The 18,728-nt window shown below is 56.9% G+C and overlaps 4 protein-coding genes across 7 annotated transcripts; 1 reads left to right on the top strand and 3 right to left on the bottom strand.

Moving 5' to 3' along the window:
* Positions 1-1,924: 1,924 nt before the first annotated feature.
* CAMK2N1 (calcium/calmodulin dependent protein kinase II inhibitor 1) lies at positions 1,925-4,711 on the bottom strand. The gene is made up of 2 exons (XM_027736411.2): positions 4,390-4,711; positions 1,925-3,341 (listed from the first exon to the last, which is right to left on the bottom strand). Exons 1-2 carry the CDS (start codon positions 4,547-4,549, stop codon positions 3,271-3,273), a joined length of 231 nt encoding a protein of 76 aa, XP_027592212.1. The 5' UTR covers positions 4,550-4,711; the 3' UTR covers positions 1,925-3,270.
* Positions 4,712-6,717: 2,006 nt separating this feature from the next.
* MUL1 (mitochondrial E3 ubiquitin protein ligase 1) lies at positions 6,718-9,755 on the bottom strand. The gene is made up of 4 exons (XM_027736405.2): positions 9,618-9,755; positions 9,431-9,518; positions 8,775-8,895; positions 6,718-8,032 (listed from the first exon to the last, which is right to left on the bottom strand). Exons 1-4 carry the CDS (start codon positions 9,735-9,737, stop codon positions 7,312-7,314), a joined length of 1,050 nt encoding a protein of 349 aa, XP_027592206.1. The 5' UTR covers positions 9,738-9,755; the 3' UTR covers positions 6,718-7,311.
* Positions 9,756-11,085: 1,330 nt separating this feature from the next.
* Positions 11,086-12,580, bottom strand: FAM43B (family with sequence similarity 43 member B). Its single transcript, XM_027736406.2, has one exon. It carries the CDS (start codon positions 12,215-12,217, stop codon positions 11,327-11,329), a length of 891 nt encoding a protein of 296 aa, XP_027592207.1. The 5' UTR covers positions 12,218-12,580; the 3' UTR covers positions 11,086-11,326.
* CDA (cytidine deaminase) lies at positions 12,146-17,386 on the top strand. Of its 4 annotated transcripts, none has more exons than XM_039386347.1 (7): positions 12,146-12,582; positions 13,425-13,578; positions 14,069-14,163; positions 15,048-15,100; positions 15,406-15,517; positions 15,779-15,833; positions 16,562-17,386. In XM_039386347.1, the coding sequence occupies exons 3-7, from the start codon at positions 14,111-14,113 to the stop codon at positions 16,673-16,675; spliced, it is 387 nt and encodes a 128-aa protein (XP_039242281.1). In that variant the 5' UTR covers positions 12,146-12,582; positions 13,425-13,578; positions 14,069-14,110; the 3' UTR covers positions 16,676-17,386. The 4 variants fall into 4 exon arrangements, with proteins under 4 accessions (XP_039242281.1, XP_039242280.1, XP_039242279.1 ...); XM_039386346.1 differs by having other exon boundaries at positions 12,146-12,764; XM_039386345.1 differs by having other exon boundaries at positions 12,146-13,578; positions 13,813-14,163.
* The last annotated feature ends 1,342 nt before the right edge of the window (positions 17,387-18,728 follow it).

Raw genomic sequence — 18,728 nt, 5'->3', positions numbered from 1 at the left:
TTGCTTGTCGAGTTCCCTCTGGCAAATAAACCTGCAAATGGCTTTTTCCATGTATTTTATTTTTTCCTCCTTTTTTTTCCCCACCCCTGCCAAAACAAGCAGCCCATATGGGCCAGGGTTGGGTGGGGCTTTTTGCAGTTTCCATGGGGATTTGGCGCTGGAGCTGCTGGGTGCTGACTCCCGGGTTTTTGTGCCTTTTTTTTTTTTTTTTTTTTTTTTTTCCCCCTCCGATCCCTGTAACCTGAGCACGGTGACGGCACCAGGCTCCCTTCCCAGCCCCAGCATCTCCCAGCCAAGGTCACCGGGGAGACCGTAGGCAGCCGGCCGCCTGCGTTGGGCCATCTGTTAAATAATGTATGCAATAAACTCCTGCCCCGCGGCCAGTTTAATCCTTAAATCCTCCTTCAGAATATCATCTCCCGGCCACGCACGGCTGCGGGGTGCCCGGACCGGGCTCTTGGGCACATCTTTCCCCACCATCCACCCTGCATCCCTCTGTCCTCACCCCTCCACATCCCGCATCCTCCCGTAAGCGAGCTCGGCACGCCGGGCTCTCCTGCTCCATTATTTATGTGCCGTGCATGAAAGATGCATAAAAAAGGGCGGTTTATAATTTAGCAGAATCTCCTCTCCTTTCAGCCTCCCTTCCCCCTCCGGCTTCTCTGGTTCATTCCCGGCTTCTGCCGGGTGTTGAGGTGTTTTTGGGGGGCTCCCAGGCTGTGCATGGGCCCCATCCCTGGAGCACCCGTGGGTGCATCTGGGTTTCAGGGCGGTTTGGGTGCTTGGAGGTTTCTTTGATGCATGGGAGAAAGCGGGAAAACGGGTCTAGCAGACCCATAGATCAGATTTTCACGCAAAAAAGGGGGGCTCTTTGGTAAACTTAGTTAATTAAGTGCTGCATCCAGCCCATGGTTATGTGTCTAACGAGCTCCCCAGCGCTGCCTTTTTGGCAGATGTGGGATGTTCTGCTCCTCTGAGGCTGCATCTGCTCTCCCCAAAGCCCTGGGCTCACCCCAGGTTCTGGTTGGGGCAAAAACCATTAGTTTTGGGGAAAAAAAATCCCTCTCAGAGACCCATCTTGTGCTTTGCAGGTGCATTGGGCCCCCCGGAATAGAAAATCCTGGGGCCAAAACTGTGTCCACAGAGTCCAACCCATGTGTGGCTCTGACCTCAGAGCTGAACCTGCTGGGGGAAAAATGAAAATAATTGGGGGTTTTTCAAGGGAGCAAGTTAGCAAAGCTCCTCGTCCCATCCTGGCTGTGGGAGAGACTGTGTGGGTTAAAAATGGAGCAATAAATAGGAAAGGTGGTGGGGAGGGGAGTTCTGTGCACCAGCTCCCTGTCCCACCCCAGACTAATCCATCTGCCCCCTAGTCATCCAGTACAAATCCCATCCTGCTTTTATTGCAATAGATGGTTTTCTTTGCAGTAAAATCCCCACCCTAGACCCATTTCCCACCCGTCATTGTATTTTATTCCCCTGGCACAAAGCTTGGCCGCTGCCCTCGGTGGTGTGGCAGGAGGGGTAACAGCATTTTTTAACACCAGGATTTGGATTTTGAGAGGGAGTGAGGCAATCTTGGGACGAAAAATCCCCATTTTCCACAGGTTTTCCCAGCAGTGAAGGGGAAAGGCACCTTTTTTCCCCCCATCCCCAACACCACTTTCAGAACCTCACATCGAATTTTTCCGTTCAATTTGCGCCCCTGGAGCGTTTTCCCGTCAAACAAAAAAAATCCCATAAATAAATATTAGTTAAAATTAATTATTCAGCCTGAACAGGGGTCTGTGCTGGAGAGTGGCAAGGTTTTCCTTAGTTATTTTGGGGTTATCTGGGGGGACAGGGAGGGACACTCACTGGGCCCCGGCAGCACGCGGGAAAACACGGCAGATCCGCACTTATAAATTTTCTTTTTTTTTTTCCGTTTTGTTTCATTTTCTTTTTTTATTTGGACATCGCAGAAATAGCCCTGTGTAGTGGATAAAAGTGCAACATACACAATATTTAAGAAAAGGAGGAAAGAAAAACCTGCCTTGAGGTCTGTCAGTCAATCGCAAACAGAAACAAGAACCAAGCCTGGGCGCCGGAGGCGCTTTTTTTTTTTTTTCTCCCCTTTTTTTTTTTTTTTTTATATGCACATCATGCAAAATAGTTAAAAAGAAAGATTAGAAAAGAGAAGTCAGAGAAAATCCCACGAGAGATCGACCGAGCCCTAGAAAGAGCAGAAAGCCCCGAGTGCTGCTCGTCTCGGGGAGGGAATTGCTGCCCTCCAGCATCTCCAAGTGTTTGGCACTCTTGTGATTACATTAAATAATTTTTTTTATATATATATATATTTTTAATACAGTCTATTAAAGAGAGGAAACTGCCACAATATAAGAAAAAAAAAAAGAAACCAAGATCACCCACACTACAGACTGCATGTAGTTAGAAAAGCCGAGCGTCCCCCCCACCCCCCTGTACATATAAAATCTTTCCCTTTGCTCACAGCAACCGAGAAGTACAAGCTTTAAAAAATAAACCAGCAATTCTTCCTCCAGGCCTTCCCTTTATAAAAGTTTTGGTTTTTCCCCCCATCGAGAACCTTAAAACATGACTAAAATTAAATATATATATATATATCTATTTTATATAATTTCCCAACATCCAAAGACATCAACATAAAAAAAAAGAAAAAAAGAAAAAGAAAGAAGAAATCGTACGGAAGGGGATAGCGTGGTACATCCAAGTGCACGGATCCATTTTTGCAAGATTAAATAATGTAAACAAGGTGCCCGCTGGGAACAGCCCTGGCCAGGGGGGAGACCCCGGGGGCTGCTCCCTTCCCCCCCCCCATTTTTTGCTGCCCCATTTTTTTTCCTCTTACCCCCCCCAAATTTTGCACGGCCCGAGGTTCATCAGCCCGAGAAAAGCAATCCCGAGTAACTCAGACCGTGGTGTGACACCTCCGTTCATCCCTCGGGGTGGGGGGGTCTGGTGCAGGTGGTTATTTTCCCAATTTTATATATATATATATTATTTTTTCCCTCTTAATTTATTATTTTTTGATTCATTTCTGGGGGCTGCCTCGCTCGCTGCCCTCCCCTCCAGGCGCCTCCGGAGGGCAGGACGTGCCGTGGTGGTGCTGTGGGATTGCAGGAGGGCGAGGACGGCGCTCCCGGTGCTCGCTCGGGTGGTCGCTGCGGTGCTGGGGGGGTTATTTTTTGCCATTGTAAACCGACCCCCCCCCCTCCCCGCCCCGGGCTTCAGCCCAGCGTCCCCAGGGAGGCTTTAAACACCGGGAGGGGCCTTTTCGGAGAGGTTTTGCAGCACATCGTCAATTCTATCGTCTTCAATCACCACTAGAAAGCAGAAAGAGGAGCGTGAGGAAGGTTCTGCCGCCGTGGTCCCCTCGCCCAAGGTCACCACGGGGTAGGTTTCTGGGGGGTCCCACATCCCTGGTGGGGCTGGTGGCAAAGCTACACGGTGCCTGACACCCCGCGGGGTACCCAGTGCACCATGTCCTGTCTGCAGGGAGGGTACCTGGCACGGGACCTGGTGCCCTGTCCCTGAGGAAGCCCTGACAAAGGGCTTGGAGCACGGTGCCTTGTCCCCAGGAAAGGTCCCCCTCACCTCTGTGGCCTAGGAATGGTCCCTAGGGAATGGTACCCTGTCCCTGGGGAAGGTCCCTGCTACCCTACCCCCTGGTGAAGTGCCCAGGGTACAATGTCCTGTCCCCAGGGAAGGTTGCCGCTACCCGATGCCCTGGTGACAGTCCTTGGGATGTGATGCCTGACCCTGCAGGGAGCCTGGTGCTTCATGCCCTGTCCCAGTGGATGCCTCTTGCTACCCTGCCTCCCAGAAAGGTGCTTAATGCCCCATCCCCGGGGAAGATCTTGGGGATATGATGCCCAGCATCCCTCTGGGAGCCCAGTGCATCATACCCCATCCCTGGGGCTGGTCCCTGCTGCCCTGCATCCCTGGGGAAGGTCCCTAGGACACAATGCCTGACATCCCACAGGATATCCAGTGCACCATGTCCTGTCCCCAGGGGATGTTTCCTGCACCCCGGTGAGATTTCCGATGCCCCATCCCCAGCGAAGATGCCTGGCACACGATGCCCGACATCCCTCAGGGAGCCCAGTGCATCATACCCCACCTCTGAGGCTGATCCCCGCTGCCCTGCATCCCTGGGAAAGGTCCCTGGCACACGACGTCCGACATCCCTCAGGGCGCCCAGTGCATCACGCCCTGTCCCTCAGTGTCCCGCATCCCGAGGGAAATGTCCTCGGGACGCGCCGCTCAACACCCCGCGGGGGTACCCGCTGCGTCCCACCCCATCCCTGGGGGCCGTGCCCCGCATCCCGGGCAGATCCCGGTGCCCCCCCCCGCTCCCTTTCGGTCACCCACCTCTCTTGCTGCGGCCGATCTGCCCCAGCTTGGGCGGCCGCTTGCCCTGCCCGCCGGCCAGGAGCCCGTCGCCGCCGCGGAGGCGAACGGGGAAGGGCAGCTGCCCCACGGCCGCGTCCCCCGCCAGCTGCCCCTCGCCGTAGGGCGGCCCCTCCGACATGGGGGCGGCGGGGGGGGACCCGCCGCCGCCGCCGCCCCCCGACAGCCTCCCGGGGCGCGGGGCCCGCGGGCCCGGGGCAGCGGCGCAGCGGGCGCGGGGCGGCCGCCCCGTCACATCCCGGCCCGGCCGGCGCTGCTTCGCGGCTCCGCGGCTGCGGCGGCGGCTCCGGCGGCGGCGGCGATAGAGGAGCGGGAGGCGGGACCGGGCGGGGCGGGGGCGGGACCGGCTCGGCCCCCCCGGCACCGGCGGCGGCACCGCCCCGGCGGGCTGGATCCCGCACCCCCCGGGGGATCCCCGGGGCTGCCCCGCCGCCTGCCCCGCAGCGTCCCGGGAGACCTCTGAGCTGCCTAATAGACACCCTTGGGGAGCTCGGAGCTGCCCTACAAAACCACCTGGAGAGCCCGGGCTGCCCCACAGCACTTTTGGGGAGCCCAGAGGTGCCCCCCAACATGCCCGGGGACCTCAGAGCTGTCCCACAGCATCCTTGGCATCCTTGGTAACCGAGGTAACTGGTTTAAATCCCAGGTAACCCAGGGCCGCCCCACAGCATCCCCAGGTAGCCCAGCACGAGTCCTCAGGGATTCTGGGCTCGGCCCCACGTATGTCCTGCAGAGACCAGCAGAAACGAGCTATCTCAGGGCTTCTGGCACTTTGTGGGGGGCTGCAACACGGGGAGAGTCTGAGTGCACTTGGCTGTGGGTCCCAAGGATATGTCCCTGCACAAGCCTTTCCTGGGGGCCTTTTGGGTCGCTGTGGGCTTTCCAAGGGGTTTTCCATGCAGTGTTGCCACAGCGTTGTGGGTCATCGAGGTTACTGCCCAGCAAAGTGAGTGATGGGAAGGTTGGGGCTCCCATTCAGGGAAAGACCAGGTCTGTGTGAGGGGGTTTAGGCATCTCTGCAAAGCCAAGGTGGGGGGACAAGTGGGAACAGCAGCAAAAAACCTGTTTGTTCAGAGTGAGGTTACAGGATTTCTCCGGAATTGGGAGCCTGGCTCGTTTTGGGGCCAAGCAGGATCAGGGCACAGGAAGGACAGAGTGCCTGGTGGTGCCAGGACTGGGGTGCTGCTCCTATCTCCAAACCCCTTGTTTGCTGAAATCCTGAGCTCCTGGAGCCCCTCTGCCGTGCACCCCCGCCCGCCCCCGAGCTGTCAGCTCCTTACATAAGGTTGCGGCTACGCCCGAGATATCACAGGGAAAGCTTGGAAACAGGAGGCGAAAGGTAACGGGGAAGCACAGCCCCCCCAAAGTGTATTTTTAGGCTTTGCCTGATGGCTCTGTTTCACAGGCAAAACGTTGAGGCTCGAGGACAAATCCTGCACTGGTCTGAGGAGGGGGTGACCTCCCTGCTGCCCCCTTCGAGGGGTTTTGGGGTGGTTGGTCCCCTGGAGAGGGGGGGGGACGCCTCCTCCAGCAAGAGGGATTCTGTATTCTGGGTTTGACAGTGGATTTTTGAGCTGGATCCTGGCTTTTCCCTCTGGGGTTCTGTGTTTCACAGGCTGCCTCACCGTGGCGGGCAGCCACTGCCATCTACAGCCAGTGGGTTGTGGCCCTTCCCGGCACTGGGACAACCAAGGACTCACTTTTCCTCAAACTCCAGCTGGCAGGTTGTGCCACAGAGCCAGAACGGCCTTCGGACACCGCCCGGCTGGGCTGGGCTGGTTAATGTTTAACAAGGAAACAACCCGGTTCTGTGTTAAATTCAGCTTTTCCTGCCACTCAATGGGAAACTATTTCTTTTCATCCGTGCTGGGGGGATGTGAACAGCTCTGCCTGCCCTCAGGCGTCGGAAGGAGTGAAGGGGTCTCCCCACAAATCCCAGGGGCTGCTTCAGTCCTGGGGTTTTTGACTGTTCCTGGAGGCTCCCCCACCCCCAGGAGTGTTTCTCTAATTGCCCTCCTCAGCAAATGTTAATTGCTTTGGGTCCGTTAACCCTCTTGGGTGCAGGGACTAGACAGGATTTATGGCAAAACGGGGGAGTAAGGGAAGGGAATTTTCCTTTTCTGTGTTAGTTTGGGGGTTTGGTACTGCCTGTGTCACAAGGAGACAGCAGTGACTGTCATGTCCAGTGTGGGGGGACAGGCTCCCAGCCCCTCACCTGACCTCCATCATGGCATGTCCACCCCAGGGAGCACAACCCTGTCACCCCCGGGGAATGATCTGACACAAACACACTTTTCATCCTATTTTATTGCTTTACATTCTGTTTTCCATCCCAGCTCAAGCCAAGCACAGCCATCAGCCATGGTGTTCTCACCTCCCCATCCTCATGTCCTGGTGTCACAAACCCTTTTTTTTGGGGGGATCACAGAATTCCCCATGTTCACACACCCCCCATATGAGTTCTCCAACAGACCCCCCTGCTGCATCGGAGCTGTGTGGCAGCATTACAGGAATTCTGCAGCCTCTGAGAACCCTTAAACTATCTTATTTTTGTTTTCCCCACGTTTTTATCAGCCAGGCAAGAGACCACAGGCTCAGCAACCATGACACAAACCCTGAGAGTCCAAATCTTTAACAGAAGAGCTTCAAGCTGCATCTCCCCCTGAGCACCTCACCCTTTGCCTCCAGAGCACAACATGATGCACGTGATCAGCTGCACAATCACCTTTTCAGACCCAGGTCTGCCAAAGCACCCGCTCCCTCAAGCTCCCTCCCCTTCCCCAAAATCCACCTCCCAAAGCAGCAAGGCGACAAGAACCCCTTCGCAAGAGACAGCTTTAAGTGCCAAGAAACTTTCCCCCCCTCCCAAGAACCACAAACAAATTAACTGTTGTACAAGGGAACCACCCTGCTGATGCCCTGCCTGCAGATGGGGCACTTTTTGGGCTCGGGGAGAGCCTGGTAGCACTCGTGGCAGGAGCAGACGTGGCCGCACTCCAGGAAGACGCAGGATTTGGTGCTGCTCAGGCAGACCACGCAGGCATTTTTGAGGGTGTCCCCGCCCTCAGCGTTCATCAGGCGCTCCTGGGCCTGCCGGAATTCCTCCTGCATCTGCTTGAGGTGCTGCCTCTCCCGGTGGTGCCGGTACTGCTTCCGCAGGAGGAAGAAGAGGACGGCGCAGGTGGCGGCACCGAAAACCACGGTCAGGATTTTCCAGAAGCGGGCACTGGACTCCTGTTTCTGCAGCAGGGAGTCGAAATCCACGGCGCTCAGGTAGTAGGGCATGCCCTGCTTTGGCGGCTGCAGCTTGATGGTGGCGTTGTCCAGCACCAGCTCTCCCACCCCGGTCAGCGCCGTGCCCACCTTCAGCATCTGCTCCGTCTCCTGGATGCCCTTGGGGCGCTCCCCGCTGATGTAGTGGCCGATGACGTCGGTGAAGGACTGGACAGAGGGGTGGAATTTCTCGTACACCGTCTCCAGGCTGAGCTCGGCTGCCTCCAGAGGCTTCACCACCCGCACGGTGACGCCGGCGCCGTCCTCAGCGGGCACCAGCTCGAAGGGGGTGGTGTTGGTTCTCTGGTGGATGATCTTCTCGTAGTCATTCCTTAGGGAGAAGGGGGGAAAGTGAACCTGCTTCCCCTCACCCCAAGGGACGACTGGGTTTTGGGGACTGACAGCTGCGGACTGACTCCGCCTTAAGCAGAGTTTATTTGATGGGGCACCTTCCCCCTCGTAGCACTGTCCAGTGTGCACGAGGTCCTCCCACCCTCACGGAGCTCCTACAAGTAGTGTGGGCTCCCACCATCACTGGGGGAGGGTTGTGTCCCACCTAATCCCCTCCCTGTGGCGTTCCCAGCTGTCACAAACCGCCCTGTGAGGAGAAGCACCACCTGTCACATGCCCCAGCTTGATAGGTGTTATCAAGTGGCTCATCAAAGAGCATCACCAAGCTCTTGTTTCAACAGCTCTGGTGGGCCAGGTAGCTCTGGGACCTTCCTCAGGTCCCCTGGGTGCAGAGTCACCCAAATCCAACTGATTCCTGCTCTGAAAGTGGGGTTTTTTGGGAAATACCATCCTCCATAACAAGATGGGGCTGATCAATGCTCTGCCCACGTTGGGTTACTCAATGTGCTCTTCTCTTAAGACCCTCCATGAGCTCTGAAAGCCCTAAAAATTAGCCAAACATGCCCTGTTTTGGCAGCTGTCACTGGGGGGGCCACTGTGGGGTCCAGCTCTGAGGCACCTGGTCACTCTGGCCACACCTGAGGCCATTTCAGGGTGTCAGACCCCCAGAGGGCACCTCAGGTGGGCTGGGAGGAGACCATTTGTGGGCACCAGGCACGTACCAGAGGTGAGTGGTTCTGTTCCACACCATCTTGTGCTCCTGCAGCGTCAGCCTCTGAACCACCCCCTTGCAGTTCTCCACAAACTGGCTGCTCAGGGTCTCCTTCACCGACCTCACCACACCTGGAAGGGAAATCCCAGGGGCAAGTGAGTGGCTTGTTAAAACAAACGAAAAAAGAGGGACTTTGGAGAAGGGCCTGGAGTGACAAGACACAGGGAATGGCTTTCCACTGCCAGAGAGCATGGTTAGATGGGATAGTGGGAAGGAACCCTTCCCTGTGAGGGTGGGGAAGCTCTGGCACAGGCTGCCCAGAGAAGCTGTGGCTGCCCCATCCCTGGAAGTGTCCAAGGCCAAGTTGGAGCAACCTGGGCTAGTGGAAGGTGTCTTTGCCCACGGCAGGGGGTAGAACTGGATGAGCTTTAAGGTCTCTTCCAACCCAAACCATTCCACAATTGTCAGACGGGGTAGAAGGGCTGCGAGCCCGTGTTTTGCCTGACAGGAGTCAGTGGCCACTTGTCGAGGGAAAGATGAACTCATGGGCACAGAACGAGGGGCTAGGGATGAAATCCCCAAAGTGAGGAGCAGCTGCGGGGCGGGGAAGGGGAGGATTGTGCCCCCGCCCCTTATTTGGGGCTCCGCTTCAGGCCCTGCCCCTACCTTCTATAACCGCATAGGGCACGCAGCGCCCGGGAGCCTCCAGCAGCACCGACCGCAGATCTCCGTCCAGCTGGACCCTCCTGGCGCTCTGCGGGGAGCAAACAGAGGCCGCGGCTCAGCCGGTGCGACCAGGCCGCGGCCTACGGGCCGGGCCCGTGCGCTCCCTCGCCGCACCCCTCGCACCCACCTCGAGCCCGCGGGCCACGCGGGCCTTCTGCCGGTACACGGAGTAGAGCAGGGCGGTGATGGCAGTGCTGGCGGCCAACAGCGCGGCCTGTGCGGCCGAGGGCCGCCCGCTGCCCTCCATAGCCTCCGGGCCCCGCGTTACCACGGCAACCACCGGCGCGCGGTGATGACGTCAGGAGCGGCGCTCTAGCAGCGGCGGCGCTGCCATAGAGACGCGCGGTCCGCCAAGGCCGGGCGGGGGGCGCAGGGACCTCCCAGAGCTCTGTTGAGGGGACGGGGGAGCACAAAATACCCCCCCACAGGGTATATGTGGGGGAGGCGGGTCAGATCCTGGCCCCATGCGGCTTCAGGGGGCTAAACCCCAGCCTTAGGGATTTGTGGGGGTCGGGGTGGGACCCACCCCCCCCAGGGTTTTTGGGGGAGACATCAAGGTCCAGCGCACAAGATCCTAAAAAGGGATTATTTCAAATCGCAGCCATCTTTTAGGATCTTGATAGCTGGACCCAAATCCTGACACCCCCAGGGTGCTGGGGGGAGCATCCCTAGCGCCCCCCGTCCTTCCCCATCCCACCCCGGGGGTCTTGGGGGGACATCAATCCCCAGCCCCACAATCCTAAAGGGGGGATTAGCCCAAATGCTATTCATCCCTTAGGATTTTGGTAGCTGGCTCCAAATCCTGACACTCCCAGGGTGCTGGGGGGGACCACCCTCACAGTGCTTTGGTGATGAGGGGTAGCCCAAATCCCACCACCCTACAAAACTTAGGGGCGGGTCAGACCAAAGTGTGTCCCCCCTGGGGTATGCCCCCAAATTCCAGCCCTATAGCACCTTGAGGGGGGGTTATGCCCCATCACTGGGCTGTGGGGCACCAGCACCCCGTGAACTCCCCCAGAGCAAGGGCTCAGCCTCAGGATGCACCCCCAGCCCTATTTTGCAAGGTCCTTCTCCCCCATCCTATGCAGGGCCACGTAAGGGTGGCAGGTCCCTGCCAGCCTTGTTGGCGGGGGGGGGGGCACACAAGACCCTTCCCTGCCCCACCTATCTCCTTTCCATTGCTTATTCTGAGGAAGCAGTAAAAGGGGAAGAAAAAGAAAAAAACAGCAATTTTCGGTAAATCGTTGGTCTTCGGAGCCTTGGCGCTGATTTTGGGGTGGGCATGGGGGGGGCCGCAGGCAAGGCCATGGTTTCCAGTGGGGGTCCAAGGGGCCAAACCCCCCTCCCAGCTGCCTGACGCAGGCGACACAGCCGCCCCCCCAGCTCTATATTTAAAAAATCGAGTTGCCATGGCTACGCAGAGCAGCTCTCCCCAGCCCTCGGTTCCGCAGGGAGGGTGCAGAAAGCCCCTCCTCGGCTTCCTTTTCGGGGGGTAAATTCAATATAAACCCCTCCAAAATCGCCTCGGTGCCGAGCTTAACTCTTCCTCTGCCGTTCTCCAGCGTCCGGGCAAGACACAGGCGCCGTCACACCGCAGAAAACACACATTAATTTTATTATTATTATTATTATAATTATTATTATTATGGCCACTGCAGAGGAGGAGGCACGAGAGCAGGTTCATGTGCAGGGCTGAAGGGGTGCAAACCCACACCCGCCCCACAGCGTGTCTTCCTTGTAAGGGAGCCGCCGTCTTGTCCGGATTCACCCCCCGAGGAGCGTCCCAACACCGGCCTGGGGGCGCGGGGATGGCCCCCGACCCCTGAACCGGGGGTCTCAGCACAGCGGGTGCCGGGGGCCGCGCAGGCTGCACCCCCTCATGTCGCTGGCCAGCCGCAGCACGGCAGCTCTGCCGGGGTCCCCCAGAGGCGCCCCGGGGCCGAAGGCCTCGTCCTCGTCCTCCTCCAGGATGGAGCTGAGGCGCGGGGCGCAGCGGGCCCTCTCGGCGGGCGGGCGGTAGGGACACTTGGTGTTGAGCAGCCGCCGCAGGGGCACCAAGGGCACGATGGCGTCGCCCAGGAGCTGCTGCTGGACGTGGCGGAAATCGCTCTGCCTCTTGAGCCGCTTGAACTCGTTGAAGGCCGAGGCCGAGGTCTGGTAGAGCAGCAGGGCCATGGCGCGCGCCTTGTCGGCCTTGGAGACCAGCACGGCGTGGCAGCGCAGCACCACGGCCTTGTTCTTCACCTGGTGCCGGTACACCCAGGCGAACACCTTGGGGTGCCGGCGGTCGGCGGCGCAGTAGGTGATGCGGTGCAGCAGGTACGCGTGGCCCGGCCGCCGCGCCCCCTTCTCGCTCGGGGTCATCCGGATGCCTTGCGGCCCCAGCGTCAGCTTCATCTTGGCCCCACCGGCGCCCGCCTCGCTCTTTGCCCAGATCTTGCCCACCGCCTCCTCGGTGCAGCCCTCGCCCTTGGCGTGCAGGGTCACGGCGTTGCCCAGGTACCGCACCGTGTACGTCGGGTCCTCCTTGTTGAGCTCCACTTTCTGGCGCTTCCCGCGGAAGACGCTGCCCAGCCGCTCCAAGGGACACTCGGGCAGAAGGTCCGGGCAGGAGCGCAGGAACCCGGCCAGCAGCGCCGCGTAGCTCAGCCCCGGCCCCAGGCTCTTGCCTTTGCACTTACGTTCATTTTCCACCAGCACGAACTTGCTCCGGCGCCACGGCAGCATCTCCGCTCCGGCCTCTCACGGCTCCGCTAATCCCGGATCAGAAACAGCCCACCCCCCCCCGCCACCCCAACCCGCAAAATCTGAACGCGGGGGTGTCCCCACACACACACACCCCGCCCAGAGGGTGCAGCCCCTACCCCGGGATGCGGCTGCCGTGTCCCCGATGCCGTGCGGTCCAGGGAGGATGCGGGGATGCTCGGCCGAGGAGCCGCCGCGCTCCGGCTGCCGCCTGCGCCTGATGCTGCTGCGGGAGCGGCTCTCCGTGGGCTGCTCCACCTCCCCGAGCACGCGGGGAGCCGCCGATGAACGTCCCCCACCGGCTCCTTGGATGCGCGCTCGCTCCCTGCTCCGGCAGGGATACAGAGGTGGGGGGAAAATAACACCCTCTCTTCACGCAGCAGCCATGCTCCTAAATGCCCAAATTCCCTGATTTCTAATCCCGGGGAGGACGATTTTAGGGAGGGTCAGATGATGGTTTCTGACCCTGGCATGATAAAATGGATTTTTTTCCCCCCATATCTGTCGCCGGGATTTGAGGATCCTGCAGGTTTGCTGGCATTTTTTTTCCTCCAAACCACCTCCCTTCGGCTTTTTGCCTGGTTTTCCCAAGCCAGCCAGACCTCCTTGCTGCTCCTCTTCCTTTTGGACTGAGCTGGCTTTTAACCTGTTGCTTTTATCTCTGGCCAAGGCCCCAGGACAACTTCCCTCCAGGGAATATGAAGTGTTATTTCCCCACAGTGCAGCCTGAGGGAGATTTTTGGGGAGCGCTGTGAGATTTCAGTCCTGCATCAGAATCTGAAGCTGCTCAGGATTCAGCTGCTTTGGCTCAAACCCTGATTTCCACGGTTTTTTTGCTATCTGGGGCTTCTTATAGATGCAGCAGGGAGACCCCCCCAGGCTTGGGGATGCTCCAGCTGCTTTGAGATGGAAAAATAATGGGGAGAAAGGAGGAGAAATTACACTGTGTACCCCACTTTTAGCCCATTTGGGGAGGTAAACCAGAGCAGGGTGTTGCAGGGAGCAGGAAGCCATTTCCCAGCAGCTTCCCAGATTTTCTACGGTTTGAGTGAAGCAAACACAACCTTAAAATAGCTGCTTTGCAGGCAGACAGCACCAGCCCTGCTCCTCTCACTGCCATGGCCTCGACAGCCTCGGAGGTTTTCACAGCCAAAATAATAAAAAATGTATGAATTTGTCTGTTTTTCAGCTTTTCTGCTGCAAACACGCGGTGTGGGGTTTGATCCCGGTGCAAGGATGGTTTTGGGGAGGTGGCAATTAGGGAATTAGTGCACATTAGCAAGGTTTCCATCCATGCCAGCCTCTATCCTTCATTACTTCTGCTGTCACCCTCACTGACAGAGGTAAGGACTCTTTAATTGCTCAGTGTTCATATTGACAGGGCAGGTTTAAACCCTTCCCAAAAGCTCTTTTATTTGTACATCCCACATTATTTAGTGAGGGGTCCCCCTGCTCTGATCTGCTCCCACAGTGTCTCCCCTCAGCTGCTCTGGGACTGGTTTTCCCTTTTTCTCCCTGTTTTTGGGGTAATGGAGATTGGAGTGGGGGCACAAGAGAATCTGTGGCTCATTTTATAGGGGGAAACAACCTGGATTTGCACTTTGAAAGCTGAGAAAAAGGATTGAGGGCTGTCAGTCCCTCCTCTCACTGCCTGTTGCCTTGACTGACTGCCCTTGCAAGTACCCGGCTCTCATCATTACATTCCAGAGTGAACAAGCACCCACACAGTGCGAGGAAAGTGGGTTTCCTGGTTATTCTCTGGACAATACAGATCCCAGCTTTGGTTTCTTGGGTTGCCTGTGGCAGTCTCACTGCCCCGTGCTCCCTTCTCAGCTCCCAGAGTTTCTATGCCAGCAGAAACCACTGCCAATTTGGATGCCGCTTCTCAGGAGTGACCCAGGACCAAGATTTGCTGGCATAACCTGCAGGTAAGGTCAAAATCCTCCCAAAATTCAGCAAACCGGACAAAAATCCCAGTGATACATCCCTGGGGGCTGTGACACCCGTCCTTGCAGATAGAAAGTGGGGCAGGAAGCTCCTCGGGCCAGGGGAAAACAGAGAAATCTTTAATTAAAAAGCAATTTGCTGATCACCCAGGAACCCTTTTACCCTGCCAGGGGCGATTCCCATGGAATCACCAGCAGACCTGAATTTGGGCTCCAGCATAAGGGCATCCCAAAAGGGGCTTTCACCACCTGTGTCTTCAGCCAGATTTCCCTGCTGCCTGTAGCTAAAAGTCCTGGGAAAATGTGATACATATAGATATTATTTTTAATGCTTTCAATCAAATTAATTTATGTCTTTTGATCTCACTGATCAGGAGCTGTTGTTCCTGCCCCCCACCCCCCCCGGAAAGACTTAATGACATTTTCCCCTGGAGTCACAGAACCAGTTTTGAACAGGGAAGGAAAAAATCTGCGAGACAGCAGCGGAAAAATGCTCTGCTGGGACAGGGAAAGGAGGAAGTAGAAAACAAACCCGGGGATGAGTTGGAAAAAGTGAGACAGCAGGCAGGGAGGGGATGTGGGACTCCCTGAGCGTGATGCTTTGGGGGCCAGGGCTGTCCCTAGGGATGCTTCCTGGGGTTCGGCTGTGCGCCGGGGCGTTATCCCGCAGTCCTGGCCAGCCTGGTTTCCAGGCAAGGAAATATTTAACTGCGGCGTCAGCGGGCAGGGCAGGCGGGTGCAGGCATGGAGGGCAGCGGGCAGCGCTCAGCCCCCGCTGTGCCCCCGGGCCAGCCCCAGGGGGACCGTCTCCAGCTCCTGCTGCGCCGCAGCCGGGAGGCCAAAAATTGTGCCTACTGCCCCTACAGCCGCTTCCCGGTGGGAGCTGCGCTGCTCACGGCGGGTGGGGAGATCTTCTCCGGTAAGTCGTGGCCCTAAGAGCCCACCCTGGGATTTTTGGGAGCCCCCAGCGACCTTTTGGAAGTGCACGGGGGTGTAGCGGGGTCATCCCGGGGTGTTGGTGTTGTGTGTCCTTCCCCCGCTGCCTCCTGGCAGCCGCCAGCCCGGAGCGAGCCAAAGATCGCGGCGGATGGGGAAGTACAGGAAATAAATAAGGGAAGCAGGGAAACTGGCTTTTCTTTGCAAATTCCCCTAAAAACAGCAACAATTAAAAAAAAATTCCCCGGTGGGGTTTGGGGTGGCTGGTGCTGGGGGGTTTCCCCACAGGGTGCAACGTGGAGAACGCCTGCTACAGCCTGGGGATGTGTGCTGAGCGAGCTGCCATCCAAAAAGCCATCTCGGAGGGGCACACCAGCTTCAAGGCCATGGCCATCGCCAGGTAAAGGTGCTCCGAGAGCTGGAACAGGGAAGGACGGGATGGGGGGATAGCAGGAAAACCTCCAGTGCACCCCATGGGCAGATTCTGCTGCAGCAGCCCCAGCGTTTGGGGGGGGAAAGAAAGTTTTTGCTTGGTTTTTTTGGAGGAATTAGGGGGGAAATCTGCTGTAGCTCCATATTTATTGGTGCATGAAGGTCTTCTGCAGGTGTTCCCCCCTCCTCTGACCTCAGGACTGAGCTTTGTGCCCTTCTCCTTTGGCAGTGACATGGGGGACTTCATCACACCCTGCGGCGCCTGCAGACAAGTGATGAGAGAGGTGACGGCTCTTGTGGGGGCTTTGTGTCTCACCCCCTGACCCCAGACACCACCCCCTGACCCCAGAGAAGATCACTTGACCCTAGACATCATCCCTTGGCCCCAGGCATCTCCCCCTAAAACACCTAGAGGTGCCAAGGAGGGTGCAATCCCCTGTCCCCAGCCCCAGGGCTGGCTCCAGGCTCCTCAAATTGCATTATCCACTGGAAAAGGGATATTCCTCCCTATTCCATGTGAGTGGGTGCTTGGTGGGAATCCATTAGCTCCCCCTTCCCAGGGGGTTTTGTTCCTCCAGGTGCAGAGTTTGGCCCTGGAGTCGTTGCTCCACCTCTGGCAAGCCTGAAAACAGAGGTTTTCCTGGAAAAGCTGAGATTCTCGCAGATCCCATCCCTCTCTCACTTCCCTCCTCCCCACAGGCACCCCAGCACCCACAGCCCGTTTTTGGGTGGTTAATATTTAGTGGTTTGTGGGGCTTGGCTTGAGGGTGCGATTCAGGAAGTTTAGAGGCATCGGGGCTCACCCTGGGGGGTAAAAACACAGGATCTGAGCCCAAAATATCCTCTAAGGGGGTGATGCTGATAAGCCAACCCAAAATCCATGCAATAGAGGGGGATGCTCCCCCTGAACCTAGAAATAAAGGATTACAGGGGTAATTTGGGGAAGAAGTGCAGGTTCTTCTCCCTTCTCCTTCTCCCTCATCAGGCTCTTCTCCCCACTCTTCTCCTCCAGTTTGGCACGGACTGGGATGTCTACCTGACCAAAGCAGATGGCACCTACATTGTCAAGAGGCTGGAGGAGCTGCTGCCACTCTCCTTTGGCCCTGAGGACCTGAAGAAGGTGTGACCAGCATGGCCACCACCATCCTTTGCCCCTGGGGCAGCACAGGAGGATGGTTTTCCCCAGTTTCCTCGGTGTGTAACTGGCTTTTTGGGGAAGACACAATTGGAAATGCATTTGTAGTGCTGTTCCTCTCATCTTCTGATTCAGTGTTGATTCACAGGCACTGGCTCCACCTCCCCCCGAGGAAACAACAAAATCGAATCACAGAAATTCCCTGTTATTAGTAAAAAAATGTCCAGATATCCCTGTAGCCAAGGAAAGAGTTGAGTTTGATGCATGGCTCAAGTTCGGGCTTGTTGATACAGAAACAACTCCTAAATAATGCAAAATCATTGCTTGGGAAAATTCTGGATTCTTCAGCTCTGAAGAGAGGTGAAAGCCAAAAGGAAAAGCTCCATCAGCCCCAGCAGCAATTAATGAGCCAGTCCAGATTAGGTGGATTGCTGGGATGGGATGGTTATTGCACTGAGCGTGTCCTTTGCTCGTTTCTCTCCAGCTTGTTTTCCTTGCTTTTGTTCCATTTATGGGGGAGAAGAGAATGAAGAATTTTTGATTGCTTCTGCAGAGTTTTGTGCCTCCAGAGTAGTGCCATTTGCTGATTGTACTATTGATTTAACTATGCACAATGACAAATGAATGTGTGATATTTCCCACCCAATGCTGGGTTGGGCATTTCAGCCCATGCCCAAGCCAAATAAAAGCTGTTCTGGTTTATCTCCTGCAGTAGCAAGTGATGGAACACAGGGAATGGGGTCCTTGGGCTGTCCTGCTGCCAGGCAGGGCCAAGGGGCAGTGGATGTGACATGGGAACATCATGAGGTTCAACCTTAGAGCCCCTTCATGTGCCTTAAAGGGGACTTACAATAAAGATATAATAAAGATGAGGGTGGACTTTTTAGCAGGTCTTTTAAAGGGATAGTGGTTTTAAACTAAAAGAGGGTTGATTTAGATGTGAGGAAGAAGCTTTTTACAATGAGGGTGGTTTGGCCCTGGCACAGGTTGCCCAGAGAAGCTGTGGCTGCCTCATCCCTGGAAGTGTCCAAGGCCAGGTTGGACAGGGCTTGGAGCAACCTGGGATAGTGGAAGGTGTCCCTGCCCGTGGCTGGGGGTGGGATGAGATGGGCTTTAAGGTCCCTCCCAACCCAACCCATTCCATGATCCTGTGATTCTGTGCTGTGCCCAGGTCAGTGCTGTGCCCTGCTCCATGCCCTGCCAAGCACAAGGCACACCCAGCTGTGCCCTGCTCTGTGCCCTGCATTGCACAGGGCTGTACCTTGCCTGCACTTTGCTCCTTGTCCTGCTCCCTGCCCTGCTCCATGTCCTGCTCCGTGTCCTGCTCCCTGCCCTGCTCCATGTCCTGCTCCGTGTCCTGCTCCCTGCCCTGCCCCATACTCCACTTCATGCCCCATTCCATGCCCCACTCAATGTCCTGCTTCATGCCCTCCCATTCTGTACCCTATTCCATGCCTCACTCCATGCCCTAATCCATGCCCCACTCCATACTCCATTCCCTGCCCTATTCCCTGTCCCATTCCCTGCCCCATCCCATGCCCTATTCCATGACCCACTCCATCCCACATTCCCTGCCCCATTCCCTGTCCCATTCCATGTCCCATTCCCTGCCCCATCCCATGCCCTATTCCATGACCCACTCCATCCCACATTCCCTGCCCCATTCCCTGTCCCATTCCATGTCCCAGTCCTTGCCCTATTCCATGCCCTATTCTATGCCTCCTTCCCTGCCCCAGTCCTTGTCCCATTCCATACCCCATTCCATGGCCCATTCCCTGTCCCACTCCATGCCCCACTCCATACCCCGTTCCATACCCCACTCCATGCCCCATTCTATGCCTCATTCCCTGTTCCATTCCATACCCCATTCCCTGCCCCATTCCCGCTTTCATTCCATACCCCATTCCCCATTCCATTCCATACCCCATTCCCTGCCCCATTCCCAGTTCCATTCCATACCCCATTCCCTGCCCCATTCCCGCTTTCATTCCATACCCCATTCCCTGTTCTATTCCATACCCCATTCTCTGCTCCATTCCCCGTT

The sequence above is a fragment of the Pipra filicauda genome, unplaced genomic scaffold, assembly GCF_003945595.2.
Source record: "Pipra filicauda isolate LSUMZ 115617 unplaced genomic scaffold, ASM394559v2 scaffold47_size6085603_pilon, whole genome shotgun sequence".
NCBI lineage: Eukaryota > Metazoa > Chordata > Aves > Passeriformes > Pipridae > Pipra > Pipra filicauda.
This window is presented reverse-complemented; position numbering and strand designations above follow the sequence as displayed.

Excerpts from the sequence above, each read along its gene's own strand:
- CAMK2N1 (XM_027736411.2), bottom strand. The coding sequence starts at position 4,549 with ATGTCGGAGGGGCCGCCCTACGGCGAGGGGCAGCTGGCGGGGGACGCG. Across the intron at positions 3,342-4,389 it reads GATCGGCCGCAGCAAGAGAG|TGGTGATTGAAGACGATAGA; the intron begins GTGGGTGACCGA and ends TCTGCTTTCTAG.
- MUL1 (XM_027736405.2), bottom strand. The coding sequence starts at position 9,737 with ATGGAGGGCAGCGGGCGGCCCTCGGCCGCACAGGCCGCGCTGTTGGCC. Across the intron at positions 9,519-9,617 it reads GCGTGGCCCGCGGGCTCGAG|AGCGCCAGGAGGGTCCAGCT; the intron begins GTGGGTGCGAGG and ends TGCTCCCCGCAG. Across the intron at positions 8,896-9,430 it reads GCCCTATGCGGTTATAGAAG|GTGTGGTGAGGTCGGTGAAG; the intron begins GTAGGGGCAGGG and ends TTTCCCTTCCAG.
- FAM43B (XM_027736406.2), bottom strand. The coding sequence starts at position 12,217 with ATGCTGCCGTGGCGCCGGAGCAAGTTCGTGCTGGTGGAAAATGAACGT.
- CDA (XM_027736407.2), top strand. The coding sequence starts at position 14,926 with ATGGAGGGCAGCGGGCAGCGCTCAGCCCCCGCTGTGCCCCCGGGCCAG. Across the intron at positions 15,101-15,405 it reads GGGTGGGGAGATCTTCTCCG|GGTGCAACGTGGAGAACGCC; the intron begins GTAAGTCGTGGC and ends GTTTCCCCACAG. Across the intron at positions 15,518-15,778 it reads AAGGCCATGGCCATCGCCAG|TGACATGGGGGACTTCATCA; the intron begins GTAAAGGTGCTC and ends CTCCTTTGGCAG.